Source organism: Amphibalanus amphitrite, unplaced genomic scaffold (assembly GCF_019059575.1).
Source record: "Amphibalanus amphitrite isolate SeventyFive unplaced genomic scaffold, NRLGWU_Aamphi_draft 000478F_arrow, whole genome shotgun sequence".
Taxonomy (NCBI): Eukaryota; Metazoa; Arthropoda; class Thecostraca; order Balanomorpha; family Balanidae; genus Amphibalanus; species Amphibalanus amphitrite.
Genome location: NW_024881972.1, coordinates 111,757 through 129,903, shown reverse-complemented (window position 1 = coordinate 129,903; position 18,147 = coordinate 111,757). Strand labels below are relative to the sequence as shown.

The following is an 18,147-nucleotide window of genomic DNA, read 5'->3' as shown; positions in this document are numbered from 1 at the left end:
CTTTAGAAGTATGGTACGGCTCAAATTTCTTGATGAAACAATGGATTACATTGAGAATGCATTATATGCAGTCCGAACTTTGAAAATGTCGTATGAGAGACGAGAAATGGTGGCGACTTTGAATTAATTTCTAGGGCGATATCATACAGAAAACGTTAAAATCTGGCTGCGGGATCCAAACGTCACAGCTCGCCATTTGTGTTTGTGAGGCAGTCGCACCAGGAAGTAAAATGTGTTGCGAGTATCTAGCATAGAGCTTGGGGATGCACAGTTGCCTGTTCCCCGGGAGATTTTCCCTTTGGTTTGAAGTGAAATGTTACCACAGAATAAATAACACTTTCGTGAGTAGACGAGCAGTGAGCACCATATGCATGGAATTGGACACAAGCTGTCAGTGTTGCAGATGATATAGCTGACAGTCATCGTATAACATAAAAAACTGTTAACAGGACAGGTATAGACTTTGTTAAAAGAAAAAACAAACTATATGTGTGAAATCACTCGACTGCATCAATCACATGACAGTGACATTCTTTCTCCGCCCCATCTCACCCCTATCGTCTGACCCCCTCCCCTCCGGCCGCAGGCACCTACAAGGACGCCGTGTCACCCGAGGGCTACACCATCTCCGATCACCAGCTGTTCGGTGCCGTCGTGGCCACAGTGCTCGTGGTGGTGGTCACCATGCAGGTGCGTGTCGGGGCTGGGCTGAAAGTGTCGCGGCTCGGCTGAAAGTGTCGCGGCTCGGCTGAAAGTGTCGGGGCTCGGCTGAAAGTACTCGCCTCAGCTGCGTTCCTACGGCTTGGTATGGAAGTTTTGAGGTGCTTGAATGGCGTATGCCACCGCTGCTTTGTTACCTTTTCTTGCTCTGTATTTTTTATTTATGAGTAGATGTTCTGTGGACGGAAATGTTATTTTCGCGGTTGGTTGGTAGCCACCAGTTGACTAAATGGGCGTAAAGGTGCAATGAAGATGTTCGAAAATCCCTATTAACTTTCAACCAACTGACTCACATGAAATACGGATGAAAAGACACGTTTCTTTAAATTAAGCGTTTAAATCTGTAGTATGTTACGATGAATCGAGTTATAAATGACGAGCTGCATAGCACCTTTCATTTTTCTGGTTTATTTATTGTCGTCAGTTGCTGACTGCTCCCGTTTCTGTCCGCAGATTTGTCTGGACACGACATACTGGACGTGGCTGAACCACCTCTGCGTCTGGGGCTCACTGTTCACCTACATCCTGCTGCAGTTCTTCTATAACTACGTGCTCGGAGGTGTCTACGTGGGCTCCCTGGCCATGGCCATGTCAGAGGCCAACTTCTGGTTCTGCACACTCCTCACGGTCATCGTCCTGATGGTTCCCGTGCTGGCGTGGCGCTTCTACTTTGTCGACCTGCACCCGACACTGGCCGACCTGGTGCGCGCCAAGCAGCGAGAGGACAAGGCACAGAAGCGGCGCATGGACGAGTTCCAGCGGACGCCATCGGCCCGGCGGCGCGGCCGCTCCGTGCGCTCCGGTTACGCGTTCGCGCACCAGGAGGGCTTCGGACGGCTCATCACGTCGGGCAAGATGATGCGCCGGCCGCCGCCGCTGGCGTCGCTGTCCATGTTCTCGCTGGGCAGGTCGGGGGCCAGCTCGCCGAGGGCGGACACCCAGGTGACGTTCTGCGCGGAGCCGAGCAGCGTCAGCATGGGAGGCGGCCATGGGGACCGGTGAGGGACGGCGGCGATCGGCGCGGCCCCACACGGCCTCTGCGCGGCGCGCCCAGCCTCGGACCGCCTCAGCCTCTCATCGAAACCGGTATTTTTGTAGCTGTTTTGGGGGAGGGAGCGGGAGGGGCGCGGCGCGTGCCGGGTGCCGTGCCGCCGCCGCCTTGCGGTTCGTTTTCGAAGCTGTGGTTGTCTGTCGTGCCGCGCCGGCGCACATATCGGCTCTGCCTGTCACGTCGTGCCTGGGCTCTGTCCGCAATAAGGGGGTGCAGCGGCACCGTGCCGCGTGCACGCCCGCTCCTGCCGCACGCACAATGAGCAGTGACAGAGCCGTCTGTTACGAGCAGCCTTTGCCATCGCCCCGTGTGATGGAGAGCGACTTCACTGTGATCTTGAGCAAGAACTTACGGGCGTACGAGTCCGCCTCGACCGAATTTATAATATCTTGGGACCGTGATTCTTGGGGTCGATTGGTGATCAACCATCCTGTTAGAGCGTGATTTGGTAGAGCGGTCCTCGGACTGGGTATGTGTAGATGCACCGTGATCGTTTCATCGCTACTTTTGTTTGTGCTTTGTTGTGCTCGTGCTTTTTTCTGTGTTATTTATCAACGGGGAATAATTTCTCTGTCATGGTAATCGGCGAGACTCTATTTTCGTACCAAAACTGGGTCGCTTCGAGGCCCGATACAAGCTAATCGAGAGATATACCGAAGGTTGTGTTCTGTTGCGTGCTGTACGTAGCGAGTGTCTGAATACGCAGCCCGTTTTGGTGCCTTATGTGTAAGCTGGCGATGTATGTGTTTCGGTTTGGTCGCGACGACTGCTGACAGCGTACAAGTTGTGTGAACTTGGTGCATTCAATCCGCGAACGGGCTGGTCGTGGTGTTTGGAGGTGTCACTCGTGGTAGCCAGTTGAGTTCATTCTGTGTCTGTATCATTTACTCATATCACACCTTTGAATTGTGCGCCGCACATTGGCGTCCGTGTATATGCGTCTGTGACGTCATTGTTTTGTTAACGTTTTACACTTGACGAAATACACAATCGCCTGGAATTGACTGAAAGGGTGTTTCCCATTCGCATAGACAGTGTTTGGCACGCAGGCACCGTCTCAACATACATGTAGATTCAACGTGTAGATTGTGTTGTCTTTCGGGCAATCTGGACTTGGCTACCTTAAGAGCAATGGAAAAGCAACAGTTATACCTGCTGTACAGGCATTTATTGGTTGTTCTAGCATATCCGACTCTCTTCGTGGCTGGCGTCCGTGAGTTCCTCAATGACGTAGCTCTACGTATAGAAAGGAAGAGTGAGAAGGATAGAAGAGGAAGCGGGTCGTAGAACGACAATCCGTATCCCGTCCCTCTCTGCGTTTCTCTCAGTAGGCCAAGAGTAGGCCTGCCGGGGCCCACCGCGGTATCGGGGCAGCGCCGACCTGGGTGGTGGGTCGGATCACATCCAGTCCGGGGTCCGTGGAACTTTCGCTGTCACCCGTCCCGCGTCAGTTTGACGGGCTGAACCAGACGGGCCTGAAATTGGGCAGCCACGGGCACAGTTCGAGTGGAAGACGGAATATTGGCTAGATGGACAGATTGAAGGGCGGGAGATGCGATAGCCCCACCTACTTTTGGTAGTGTTTAGTTGCGCTGCAAATGGCTCGGCCTTATTTCATGGCAAATAGCAATTTCAGAGAGAATGGCGTTTTACGTGGCAAGGGTTCTGCAGGATTAATAAAGGTTATGTGCACTTTTTACGAAACAAGCAAAAAAGATCATTAATCTAGTCCAAAGCTTCCAGTTGCTGTGAATCTCAATGGTCTTAATTACATCTATGGCGTATGGAGCATGACGTCGAGCTATTCCTCCCACATCATTAGATTCGGCGCTGCAGAGAGACAGACCATAACTCAGTTGGATGTTTTCATAACAAACACGGCACAAGCTGCCGCTTCCCGCCTGGCTCTCTGCATCTCACCAGTGGGGTATTCCACGATAGATCGACCAAAAAAGAATAAAATTTACCGCTGCAACCCTATGTTTGACGGCTTATAACTAAAAAACTATTGGTTTTCTATGGTAGAAACTTTATATGGTTCAACTCGCAATCAACCAACAAACGTTTTGGCTATCTCGGATTTTCGATTTTTGTAAATTTTGATCACGTGACATCTTGACCTTTTTTCGAAGAGTGACCTTGATATTTTCCCAACTGAAAGTCGCAATTTTGTCTGATGACGATTAAAGCCTTATCAATTGTCATTCATATGCGATCATAAAAAGTGGCTTTCGGCCTGCGTTGACCTCAGTCAGGTCATTTTTATGACCCTCCCATTATTACGAGCGGGAGCGACAACGAGATTTCGAGAACAAAGCAAGATAGCGACAAGCGGTAAACGGCAAAGGGTACACATGGATAAGGTCTACAATTTTTACTCCGGTCATTTTCAGGTCAGGTCAAAGATGACGTCACAGGGGTAAAAAGAAAGTCTAAATGGCGGCACTACATATATATGAAGTTTTTCTCGAATAACTTTCAAAGTATTCCAGCTAGGAACAAACTAATAGCACCATCGTGATCCTTTCGTCGATCCGCATCGAAACATATGTATGTTGACCTCGAAAGGTCAAGGTCAAAAGTTGACCTTAGGTCACGTGATCTTAAGGTCATCATATATATCATTCGATGGGCCTTGACGAGCTGAACACAATGAGCCTATCCGCGCGGCTGTATCTCAAACCTGTAAGGAGTTATTAGCAAAAAACATTTGGTGACCTTTAATGACGTCACATGACCCAAGAGCAATGTCACAGTTGACCAAGAGCAAAAAAGGTCTGAAGGTAGTCAAAGTTAGTCGCATATGAAGTCACTCATGGTATATTAGGCAATTCCGACGCGTTTTAGTGTAAAAATAAGGGAGCTGATTTTTCCCCAATTGACTTATAATGGGGTGGTCAAGAAATTGACCTGACCTTAGGTCATCGGTATTGAAATTCAAAACGAACTGGCGCTAGGCGAAAGCAAACGCATTGGTGCCTATTCTACGTCTCTTTCTTTATTAGATCAAAAGGTTCAGCCAAAAACGGAAAATTATTGTGTGTTCAACGCGTGACCTCGGATGACCTTTCAGCGGGTCACTGATACAAAGCTGCCCCAGTGCCATCAATAATAGCCTAACTCAACATGATTCAAAAGTATTTGAACCGGTCAGATGCGTTTGAACCGGTCAGATTCGGTGGTAACCGATATTTCTGCCATTGACTTAAAGGACAGGTCATAAAAATGACCTGATCTCAGGTCAATGCAGGCCGAAAGCCACTTTTTATTGTCGCATATGAATGAAAATTAATAAGGCTTTAATCGTCATCAGACAAAATTGCGACTTTCAGTTGGGAAAATATCAACGTCACTCTTCGAAAAAAGGTCAAGATGTCACGTGATCAAAATTTTCAAAAATCGAAAATCCGAGATAGCCAAAACGTTTATTGGTTGATTGCAAGTTGAACCATATAAAGTTTTTACCATAGAAAACCAATAGTTTCTGAGTTATAAGTCGCCAAACATAGGGTTGCAGCGTGACCTCCAGGAATTGCCTGAGGCTATATCTCGGAAACCGTTGTTCGAAGAAAAAAATCCTTGGCACAGCTGGCTTCCCCGCCCATCACAACCCAATAGACCAATTTTAAGCAAAAAATAAAATATGAGGGTGTACGGCTTTGGTCGATCTATCGTGGAATGCCCCCAGTGTCCAACGACTGTGGTGTGCTTGTATGTACTCCAGTCTCCATTAGTGTGGGGAGCCTGATTGCTGAGCTCACGACTTCCGCTGCATTCGCTGTAAAAATTCAGCTTTTTGCCGCTTTATAACGCAAAAAAAACTATTTTATCCACGAATTTTTAACTTTACTCAGCGTTGCATCTTTTTCAAGTGTTTCCCAAGCTTCCCATCTGTTCTCCGGAATCCGGCCACACACAAACCAGCAGCGCTCGGGGGCCTCCCCTTCCTCATTCCCACAGCATCCCAGCCTCCCTGCTCCCCCAGCCTGTAGCGTCGATCGACGCGATGTGCGCCTCACACGAGCAGGCGACGACCGGCTGCCGGCGCTGGCAGCGCTGCCTGTTCCCATGGCCTTGGGGCGATCTAGCCGGCTTTACAAGTGGGTCACTCGCCGGCGTCGGCCGACCACGCTGCCGGCACGGCGCAGCGGCTGGACAGGCCGGCTGGTGGCGTGGTGGGCCGTGTGTGGGCCCGGAAATACCACAGATGGCTGCTACCCTACGAGGCCTACCGGTGCTTCAGTTCAGGGGAGGGTCTTACACGTGAGGTGCCGTTGTGGCCTTGGCGGAATAACCGTTTTTCCTTGGCGCTCTAATGATTCACTTCGCATTTTTCTTACCATCCCCCCCTCCCCACCATATGGCTGGCTGTCATAAAAAACTATTGCCTGTGTTAGAAAAAGTCAGTTGCAGTGTGAAATTATTAACGAATGCGAGTAGGGCGATATCTCTTGAAGCTTAGAAAGGTTAACAGTCCATTTCTGTCCTAGCCCCCCCCCCCCCCTCTTACCTCTAGCATACACATTACACAGGAACAGCTATCCCCTCTACTGGCGGATTTAAACGTGCTCGGAGCAGCCCTTGGGGCAGCTGGAGCGACCACAAATTACCCACGCCACCACTATTGTCTGTCCAGGGAACGTGTGGCGGTTGGGTCGTGCCCTAACCGCCCCCAATTATGGAACACCTAGATTGGAACCGAGGGTGCGAGCTGCCGGTTACTTGGTCGGTTATTATCCCACATTTTGATGAAAGGCAGCGCTCAAACACCGAACGCGTGTTCAAAACGGTTGTGATGTGTCAGATTCATACATTATCGCTTGTTGTCGCTATTTTGTCGTTTATTAGTGCATGCGTCATGCTCACTCCTACAAGAAGAAGGGATAACAGCACAGCTGTGGTTGAACGAAGACATGTGTTCGTGTGCCCGCTATGTGCGTGCGTGCGTGCGTGCGTAGGTGCGTGTGCGTGTTCGTGCGTTCTCACGCATCTCGTATGAGGGGCGGTATCTCGGTGGATTTCTCAGCAGTTGTGGACCTCTCCCTCCGTCCGGCCGCGTGTATATGGCGTCGTTAACCTGAATCGGCTTCTGACGGTCATCTCGGGTCGCTGATGAGCGGCGTACAAGGCCGCTGATGAGTGTGTAGCGTCGGCCAGTAATGACTCTACACTGACGGCGGTCATCAACCATGATAGCGCAACTTTCTGCCTCCTGCCGTCGCCGCCGTCGCCGCCCGCGGGGTCATCTGACCGGTTACCCCACGCGCTGCAGCATAGGCTCTGCACAGGTACCTGAGAGTCAGAACTCAGACGGCTGAGCTGTGCAGCTCCTCAGTCCCTCCTTGCCGAGCTGCACTGAGCTGTGAGCCGACTCCATGATCCGAGCTGCAGAGAGATTGGAGAGAACCTTCTGGAGAGCAGCCGACGCCCTCGGGCGAGGCTGGATTGATGGGATGGCGGTGCTTCAGAGAGCGTATGGTGCAGATACACGGAGCTGGGGCTTCCAGGGACCCATTATCGAACGTTAGGTGGAGCAGAGGTCTGCAATTTGCTCTTGCGAATGATGCACGAAAATAACGCATGGTGCCAGAATAACATGTTGCGTCATTTATTGAGCCAAGCTCAGCCTCGTAGTCAAGCTGTGTGCATATTTTCAGCTCGGCTTACTGTCGCAATAATTAAATTCCATATAGAATCCTGAGTATGACCAGAGGAAGCTTTATATAATGGTCCTTGCACTTTGCAGACTTGACTTGGACTATGGTCACTTAGCAACCACATTTCAGTTGTTCGATGCGAATGCTCAGATTGACACATGTGCTATTGATGGGCAATACGTTCTAGCTGCAAAAGAGAACACTACCGACGAAGATAAAAGATTTATGCCCTTACGTAGTGTTACAATTACAGCTCACCACTTGATGCTCGCTATATTCACTACCATCTCATACAATGGCCCATGAGACGTTCCCTTTCTCAGAACTGTCCTGGCAAGCGACCAAGCGACTCCAACTCGTGCCAAGGCAGTTCCAAGTGAAACAGACGATGGTTTTCCCAGGCAATAAAAAGGCAGTTTATTGCAGGGTATGGTAGAATATACTACCGGTGGCATGCAGAGTATTTCTCGGAGTGGTTTTACTGTTACCGGGAAGCCGGTGTACCTGGAAGCTGTTAAAAGATATTGGGTAATGACTCAATGTGATGCCGGTTGTAAATGTAACGGCTAGGCCACAAATAGCCGAGTGTTTATTCGAAAGAAAAGACGACCGCTGCTCACAGAAAGGAAGAGGTAAGATTAAGCTGTAATCAGCACAATTTTCAATTCGCTGGCCACTGCACTATGTTCATATGTTGAAACTGCCAATTAAAGTTTCTTCATTTCATGCGTAACTAATTAGTTACTCTAAAGCAGCAATGAGCATGAATATTTTTGAGCGCGTAAGCGGTATGCATAAATGGATATCACTAATGCATATGTGCATCGTGCTCTAAGCTGGCATGCGACGCCAATACGAATCACACACGAATCACAAATAGAATCACTCGTACAAGCGACGAAGTCGCAGCAGCATGGCGGCCCTGCCGACCATTCATCGTGACGTCACTGCTGCTCCTCTGGTCACGGTTGACCGCTCGACCGACTTTGGGAGTGGTATGAACGTCGCTTTAGGGCCGACAGAGGCCGTGTAACCAACACTTTTCCTGTCCAATACCTCCAGCCCGGCTGTCATATTCGACACTTGCCGTCGTTTAGTTTCGTATTTTCACAACGGGTCATGTCAGCCGTGACAATTTAAGAAAAAAACGTTTTGTCCTGCAGACTTGTGACAGCTCAGGAAAAAAGTGAGCTCGCTCAGCTCAACTCCGTCTTATCCGCTCCCGCTCAGCTCCCGCTCAGTTTAACGCGGCTCAGCTCAGCTCACGTTCCGCTCAAACCGGCTGCGCTCCGCTCACGCTCAGCTCAGCTCAGCTCAGTTTTTGCTCAGCTCAGCTCAGCTCAGTTTCCGCTCAGCTCAGTTTCCGCTCAGCTCAGCTCAGTGTCCGCTCAGCTCAGCTCAGCTTAGCTCAGTTTCCGCTCAGCTCAGCTCAGCTCAACTCAGTTCCCGTTCAGTTCAGCTCAGTTTCCGCTCAATTCAGCTCAGCTCAGTTTCCGCTCAGTTAAATTCACGCTCAGATCGTTCAGTCCAGGGGGCGTCGAAGTCTAGTAGGAAAATCTGGAAATCCCCGGCGTGACGTCACGTCGGGGATGACCGACGGCACCTTGCACTGAAAGATACGGCAGAACGGCTATTTTTGAAAAATGATTAAAAATACTTTTGTGCTGTTATGACACATAAAACGCTTATCAGCATGTTCCTCATCATGTGATAAAGGCATATCCGTGATCGAAAATAGCCGAGACGCTCCCAATTTCCAACCATCGACCTGATAAGCAAAGGATGTAAGCGTAATCTTTAAGGGCGACTTTCCGTTACATATCTGTACATATGCAGCCTTATGGAAATCGGTAGTTTGGCGATTGGCGACGCGCGCGACATCTGTGTTGCGACTGTAGCGACACCTGGTGGCTGCTTTTCTGCTGTATGTAGGTATTGGGGTTTTGCCAGATGTGGTTCCTACTGCTACACCACTATGTTGACCCAATACTAGATAAGTTATTTTGCTAGTAAAAGGCAAGCAAATTGAAAGTTGAGTTATAAAATTGCTTATTAATGATTACGAGATAATAATAAAGAAATTTTGATTGAATAATTACTTAAATAATCAACCGTGAAACTATATTCTGGTAGGTTTAGTAGAAATAAGTCCGTGCAACCTTGTATTTAGGGCCTTGGTTCAGTCGTTCTTTTTAAATCGGACATGCTTAAAAAACAGACCAACTCTTGGCACATAAGTAAGTCTCCTCTAACAAGGAGCGAGGCAACTTGCACAATGGGCAAAAGAGATAAGCTCATTAAAGGTAGTGTGCCACCTTTGAAAGATTTCCCATTTTATTTTTCCTAGGATAAGAAGCTTCTGTTTTTACCTAAACTCGCAAAGAAAATCAAAAATGGGCCTGGAATAGTGCCTTTTTCGCCTAAAAGTTTATCGGTTTTTCGATATGTATAACAACTGTAGTGGGCTGACCTGCAAACAGGCGTCGGCAACAATCGCGAATGCGGCGCACATGTGACAATAAGCAAAGGTCATTATAGAGTTACGACGTACGGGAATGAGTTATCAGCTGTCTAATCGTAGACAACACAATGTCGAGCCTTAAACTGTAAGCCTGTATTGGTATTGTTTCTTTTATTTGGCTGTCGAACATTATTTATGGTTTGAAATATGATTTTATGTAAAATAATTGATATGAAAAAGCCGTCTCTTAAGTTATGACCCCATTTCACCACACGCAAGTGGCAGAAATGACAATGATCAGCTGACGCATTTTTCTTGGCCGAAGTCAGAGCGCGCGGCCCGACGCACCACCACCGCACCACAAAGTATGAGCAGAAGCCGCGCCCAAAGCCAGGGCCCCGGTAACGTGAGGTAGCCGAGTCGGGGCAGCGTGCGCTGACCCAAGCCGGGGCCGCAGCTTTGGGCGCGGTCTACCGCATCCCCGCGGGCAGCCCCGGGCTATCACATGACACCGGGAGGACGCGCGGCCCCGGCTTGGGTCAGCGCACGCTGCCCCGACTCGGCTACCTCACGTTACCGGGGCCCTGGCTTTGGGCGCGGTCTACCGCACCACCTAACAGGCGTGTTCGAAACCGCAGGAGATGATGATGAACGGGTTTATCGAAACTTGATTGGATGAGCATATCGGTAATAGCGATTTCAGTGTGTGCATTTATTGTTCATAGTGGTGTGAAATGTGGTTGGGGTACAACCGACAACCCGTCGGGGCGAATTTCGCACTGGGGTACTCAAAATTTGAAGAATTTAAGACGTTTCCATGAGTTTTGAAGGTATGGATAAGTTCTAAAAATCCGGTTCTCCTTATCTGGGCCATTAACTCCATACGGTCCAGGAAAGCTGGCACACTACCTTTAACCCTCGCCCTGGCAGGGGGTCGATACGACCCCCCCCCCTAAGGTTTTTCGAAGATAGCGTAAAAACGGCGGCGCGCAGCGCTGCCAAATTTAGCACAGCCTATGGGGCAACCTTTTTACATATGACCTGAAAATTTCAGGTCCAGGTGACCTTGGGTCAGGTCACCATGTCAGAAAAACCGGTACAAGGTCATGGTCAAATTTCAATTTTCTTTTTGCACCTGTTCAACTCACAGTTTTGGACTGATTTCCTTCAAACTTTCAGGATGTGCTAAGTTCACCGAGTTGTATAACATATAGTTCGGGTTTTTCGAGGTCACTGACCTGAGGTCAGTTAGAGGTCATTATGTCGTAATGTTAAGCCTATGGGAAAATACTAAATTCGGAAAATACTGGGGATATCCGCTTCCCTCTATCACTTTTGTGCTTTGATACCACAGTACTTAACAGCAGGTCACTTGGTGCTTCTTTGTTTGGTGTACTTATCCATGGGTCAGGTCAAATGAGGTCAACTGAGGTCAAATGACGTTTTTGCCAATAACTTGGCACATAATGACGCTAGAGCTTAAAAAATGGTGTCATTGTGTTCCTGGTGATCAGCCGAATCGAATGATATGCGATATGATGCAATTTGGTTAACTTGAACGTAATTAATTTATTTAAGTTTACTTAAAAAATAAGAAAAACTTTAAGTACATTTAAGCAAGCTAAAAAGTATATCATTCGACGCGCCTTGACGTGCTGAGTTCACTGGTGCTTTTCTTTTTGCTCTATCTTAATTAGATCAAAAGTTATAAGCGAAAAAACTTCTGACCTGTTTTTAGCGATATTTTTACATTTATTCCCCCCCAAAAACCTAAATATTGACCTAGAGCAACCAAATTTGCACAGGGGCGAGAACTCCAGAGGGCCCACCTACCTATCAAATTTGGTGTTTCTAGGTGCCATAGGAGCCAATCGCGAGGGGGGGGGTCGCATCGACCCCCCCCCCCCCTGCCAGGCTGTGTTATGAAAAATGCCCTGCCAGGGCGAGGGTTAAAACCTTGAGACTTTGCGAGTCGTGCGTCTACTTGGACTCAGACTACATGAAATGGACTGTTCTTGGCAGTGTTATCACATGTTATCACAGTGTGCACCCGCGACAATCACCGCAGTGCACTCACGACTGGCACATGACGAGCATCAATGGAAACATGTTCTGTTCATGGCTTAACCCGCAGGGGGCTGGGGGGGGGGGTAAATTTTACCCCCTTCGCGAATTTTTGCAATATCTCAAACACGGCGGCGCGCAGAGCCGCCAAACTTTCAGTACCTTTTCTTACGTCAATTTGACACGTTCCCTGAAAATGTGAGCGAAATCCTTCGGATTTTTTTTTAGAAAATGACGTTTTAGTGACGTCATGTTCGCCATTTTCGCCTCTAAAACGGCAAAATTTCAAACGCCGCTAACATCTTCATTTTTAAGGGAATCAAGACGTAACAAAAAAGGTTATACGTGATTCTAATTTGTCTATCAAATTGCTATCTCGGTTTTTTGAAAATTTTTGATTTTGGCCCATTTTTTTTTTAACTGACTTTTTGGGAAAATAATTATAAAATCAGAAGTTTTGCGTGTATCGAAAAAACGGAATATATGTAAGAGAAGTGGTCCATATGCGCCTACATACCAATTTTTAGAAGAATCGGTTCAAAAATGTGGGAGATATTCAAAATTTTACGACGTCACAAGCAATTTTTTGAAAAAAAAATGATTTTTTTGGAAGTTCTAGACCTCGTACGGAACCAAAAATAGCACCATTCGATTCGCCGTGAAAAACTGCATCAGATAAACACCTTTTTAGGCCTTAACAACCAACTGCAAAATTTGACCTCACTTGACCTGACCTTGACCTGACCTCGACCTGAAATTCATCCAGATGTGGTCCATATCACTTATTGAGTGTGCCTATTGAATTCTATGAATAAAATGACCCATAAAGCATGTGTCGCACATGCCCTTTTCTATATTTTGCTTTTTGGTGATATCTGACCTGACCTGACCTGACCTTGACCTTGACCTCTGAATGATATTGTATGCAACGAATATTGTCTTGGTAGCCTAAGAACACGTTTTGCGCAATCAGTCTCAGTCCATGACTCCATTCCTCGGCAACTACGGTGCAAGGCCGATACTGTAGAAACTTGCAATTTGTACCCTTGACCTGACCTTGACCTTGACCTCAAACTTTAAATTAAGTACATATTTTTAGTTGTTCGTGATGAGATCTTTCGATTGGCGTTTGAATTTTCCAAATGGGACCATTAGTTCGGGAGATAACACTGGTCTTCCAATTTCCATGCAATATGGATGAAAGAAATTAAGCTTGATTAGTGATTACTATTGATTTCTTTAGAGTTTTAATATTTTTAAGTGCGATCACGAAGGCAGTGTAATTGCTCACTCCATAGCTAGCTCATGGCTGAAGCATCAAAGCCTGAGCTAATTTCCAAGCATGAACTGAAAAGAATTAGAACTGGATCAGCTCAGCTCAGCTAAATCAGCTCAGCTCAGCTCGCTCAGCTCAGCTCAGCTAAGCTCAATCAGCTCAGCTCAGCTCAATCAGCTCAGCTCAGCTCAATCAGCTCAGCTCAGCTCAATCAGCTCAGCTCAGCTCAATCAGCTCAGCTCAGCTCAATCAGCTCAGCTCGCTCAGCTCAGCTCAGCTCAGCTCAGCTCAAGCTCATTCAGCTCAGCTCAGACAGCAGCTCAGCTCAATGTATTACTGAGCCAGCTCAGCTCACAGCTCAACAATTTGGCAAAATGTTGAGCCGGCTCATGAGCTGAGCTGATTTTTGAGCCGGCTCAACTGAGCTGATCACAAGTCTGTTGTCCTGTTTGTCTACCAATCTAATTTTACGACTAAGTGACATGCCTTGATTTTTAAACGGCCGTCTTCAATCCTGGTTGTCAAGAACGTGCATTATTTATTATCCCGTCTATTAATGCCATTGAATATGCATAGAGCGGAAGCTTTCATTGCAAATAGTTTATATGAATAATGGAACGTATTTTATGTTTTGAATGCGTTTTTCGCCTCCTTATAAATCGTACCGTCAGCCTGGAATGCGATGTTTTGTGCGGTGGAAGTTTTTTTAAGTGGATAGTTTATGTAGACGCCATATAGATAGAAATCATAGACGGAGATGAAAAAGAAGACTAGGGCGCCTCTTTCATGACGGACTCTGCGAGTTTCGTAATTTCATTTTGTTTTCACTCAGACTACTGTTAGTGTTTTCGCACGGGCGCCTACTAAGACGTCTATGCTTTCTTTACATCGGTCCAAGTCTTCACACCGCCAATTTAGTTCCGCATGCTGAGCGCGCAGCCCATGGACAGCCATAGTTTTCCAGCTTTGTGTGAAACGGCCCTGAGGACGGTCTAAGCTCCGCTTTTCGGGCCATGGCCATTTCACGGTCCGGGTGGGTCGGACACACGCGTGTATTGGGAGCGTGAATAGTCACCGTTTTCTGACGGACGTGGGGCGGAGCCGAGGGCGCGAAACTCCGGCGTCTCTGTAGCGCGTCCCTCAGAAACCCTCCCAGCATCCCTCGCTCCCCGCATGGCCATTCACGGCGACTGTTCACCCGGTGACCTCGGCTCTCCGCAATCGCCTTACGTTCGAGTGACGCCGCTCGGAACCGAAGGCCTTCCCCGCTGCGCCGATCTCACGCCCTCTCAGCCAGGGAGCGGCTGTCACCCTCTGATCTCGTCCCCACCCCTCCTCAGTCCACGGGGCTCGCACGTGACGTCACCGTTGTGACTGACAGACGAGTGATGTTTCAGGGTTTCAGGACGGAGCGGGCGGGTCTCTGGATCGCTGGGGCTCCGAAGGGGATCGGAGGAGATAGTTCCTACGACTGCCGCCAGGCGGCGGACGACAGCACCCGATGGGCTGTGGGTCGAGGTGGTCAGGATCGGCCCGACGCGCGGGGCTCGTCAGCAGGGGGATGTCGTCCCGGTTCTCCCCATGTATTATTCGCCAATCAGCTTAACACTACCAGTGACGTCACTGGTGGATCACCAATCGGGGCCGGCCGGCCGGCCGGGCCCGTAGGCCAAACGCAGACGTTTTCAGAAAAGCGTAAGCCGTATAGATACAGTCGTGGATGGAGTTTTGCTGTGATTCGGCTCTCCAAGAGTGCGTCAGCGGACCAGGACCAGGATAAAGGTCATAGTGAACCGGCATCTGATAAAATCCGCTCACGGCTTAGCAGCCGACTTCGACCCTTCGCCCTCGTAAAATACAAAAGCTTGCCGGTTATCAATCCACCTGCATCTCCTCATCTGCTTACTGCCTATATCGACCAGTTACTGCATCCGTTTTGGAGCGGCTCACGGCCGATAACACGCCGGGCGTGCGCTAGCCGCCGGTGCTAAGCGCTAACCATTGAGTGCGTGTGGCCGACTGAGTGCCGCCCCGATGGCGCTGGCCCCCGGCACCGACACCGGCGCGGGGGGGGGATTGCTAGATCCGGAATTGGGATAGAAGCCGGTATGGGATTGGGATGGAAACTCAGCGAGACTAAGGGATTGTGTTGTGCCTTCGGTAGGCCGGCCCAAAAATCACCGGTGTAGTGCCCTCACTGGCCGCCGGTTGTGAAGCCTTTGGAGGCACTGGTGTGGGCCCTCAGAGGCATTGGTGCGGGGCCCCGGAGGTGCCGCTGTGGGCCCTCTGAGGTGCTAGTGTGTGGCCCTCAGAGGCGCCGGTGAGGGTCCTCACAGTTGCCATTGTGGGCCCTCAGAGACACTGCAGTGTGGGGTCATCATGGTCGGGTGTGGGACCCTTAGAGCTGCTGGCAAGAAACCCTTTATAAGCCGACAGCGGCTCTCAGAGACCGACAATTGGCCCTTAAGAGGTCTGCGGTGTCTTCAGGAGCCCTGTGGAGTCCTCAGAGACCAGCAAGGTACTCTCAGACGCCGGTGGGGGGCCCTCAGAGTCGTCGGTGCGGGGCCCTCAAAAGTCACCGGTGAGTGGCCGTCCGATGCGAAGGTCCCGTCTTAGGCCGTCAGAGGCTCCGGTGTTGAGCCCTCAGAGCCGCCGATATATGGCCTTAAGAAGCACTGGTTTGGGCCTTTGGAACTTCATTCAGGGGTGTCGGTTGAACCCAGAGGTGGCAGTGTGGGGCCCTCAGCTGGGCACCGCTTTGGGGCTTTCACAGCCGCCGGTGAGGGCCCTCGCAGGCGCCGTTGTGGGGGCCTTCAACTATTGGTTTAGGGGGGCATCACAGGCGTGTGTGGAACCCTTAGAGCTGCTGGTCCCTGATAGGCCGGTAAGGGCCCTCAGAGGCCGGCAATTAGCCCTCAGAGGTCGCCAATGGGCCCTGAGAGGCCGGCAAGGGGCCCTCAAATGCCGACAAGGAACAATAAAAAGCCGGTGTGTGGCTCTTATGGAGAGAAGTGTGGCTATTGTGTGGCTATTCGGAGCACATAAGTTGTTCTTTCGAGCCCTGTGGGGCCCTTCTGAGTCGAAAATGCCAGCGTGGACTCTCAGTCGCCAATTGGCATCGCAGGGCCCCTCGGGCCCGAGAGGCCCCCTGATCCGACGGGGACACGTGCCCCCTGCCCCCCCCCCCTCCGGGTGCAGATAGAGAATGCAATCGGCGGTGCGGGACACAACAATTGCAATCGTTCCTTCTCCCGTCGCGAGGTCGCCCATCCGACCCATATATCCCAAGATTGTCAATCCTGGGGCTCGGGTCGGCATGTATCGGCAAGGAAATCAGCTTTAGGTGGGTAAAAAAGTTATTAAGGGTCATTAGTTGTCGTTACGTTCAGTAAAAGCAACGATAAAGTGCCAAATGTACCCGACGTACGGCTTGGAGCCGGGCGCCGCGCGGTATCCACCAGTGACGTCACGCTAATGCTTAGCGACCGGTCCATTGGAAATTGCGGGATGATTCTACCTCTCTTATACGGCCTTGCTCGTCAGTGACTTGCAGACGCCCTCGGCAGACGCCGGCTCGGACGCTCAAACAGGTTCTGGTAACGGGTCTGCAGCGGCCGGCGGCGGCGGCGGCGCGTTGGACTGCGCCACGATTGTAGCTGCGCGATAATTGGCCTCGTATTAGCGTCGGGGTGTGGGCTCTGGCCTGTAATAATAGCACCGACGCGTCGGCGGGGCTATAGGACATCGCTGATGCTGGGTGGGATGGGCGGAGTTGGTCTTACATTGACTCAGCTAGCCTCAATGACTCGACTGACTCGAGTCAGTGGAGTCATTGACTCGAGTCAGTTGGCCAGTACACCTGACGCGATGACGCTGCCAACCGCCTCAATCGCAGGTCAGCTAGTGCGGCGAGGCTGAAAATAGTCTTGGTATGTCATTTTTGTGATAGTTGTAGTCACGGTCGCCCACTGAGCACGTAACATCAAAAGCTATGCAAAGCTGTATGGCGTTGACCAGAGGCTAGATTAGTAAATCTTAGCAAGTGTTTACAAAAAGTTGCGTAAAAGGCTCAATGAGCTTGCGATTTGCGTAGCTTTGGTTGCGGTTCCGCTGGATAAGACACTGAGACAGAGAGGAGCGTTATGCCGGAAACAGACTCTTTCCGCAGTCATGAAATCGCAGCCTATTCAAATACATGGAAGCACACTCGCATCAATCGCACTCACCTCCCGCAAGCGATTGATGCGAGAAGAATTATAATGTATTTGAATAGGCTCTCGCATGCGATTTCCTGAACGCGGAAAGAGTCTGTTTCAGCCTTAAGAGGTTGCGCTTGCTGATCACCAAAAGTCTCTAGGATTTCAAACCCAAGTAGGTATGACTCATGTTTTATTGCGTGTTTTGAATATTGGTTTATGAGACTGTTTGTCACAGGCGTACACCATTTACCAAAATTACAACACAACTTTTATCATTTAACCCGCGCCCTGATGGGGTCTGCCGAGCAACGCGGTCTGATGGGGGGGGGGGCATTTTGGCCCCCCCTAAGATCTCGAGAACCACGCAACATAGCGACAAGCGGTAAACGGCGTTGGATAGCCCCAACGGGGAACTACCTTGAGACCCAATTTCATTGACCTCGGTCAAACCGATGACGTCACAGGTCAGGTCAAAGGTCGAATTTTCACCGTTTACAGGCATTTCAAGAAATGCGTTGTAAAATCGAGTAAAATGCATTTCATTGAAAATCGTCGATGGGGAAATGTTCTTCAAACACATATTTTGCTATTTGAGGTCACTAATACCAGGTCAGGTCACAGAGGTCAGGTCACTGGGGGGTCACAATATGAAAGTGTCGTGTGATGCATGTTTTATGGTCCATTTTACATGACAAATGCGATAATGTGGGTCAGGCAGA

At 49.6% G+C, this 18,147-nt stretch overlaps 1 protein-coding gene across 18 annotated transcripts in view; it reads left to right on the top strand.

Moving 5' to 3' along the window:
• LOC122392267 (phospholipid-transporting ATPase ID-like) overlaps positions 1 to 2,776 on the top strand; it is a 76,816-nt gene extending 74,040 nt beyond the window's left edge. For all 18 annotated transcript variants that reach the window (XM_043386954.1, XM_043386952.1, XM_043386949.1 and 15 more), the window contains 2 exons: positions 587 to 690; positions 1,174 to 2,776. In XM_043386954.1, coding sequence (XP_043242889.1) covers positions 587 to 690; positions 1,174 to 1,722 — 653 coding nt within the window. In that variant the 3' untranslated portion in view covers positions 1,723 to 2,776. The remainder of the gene's footprint in view (positions 1 to 586; positions 691 to 1,173) is intronic.
• Positions 2,777 to 18,147: the final 15,371 nt, after the last annotated feature.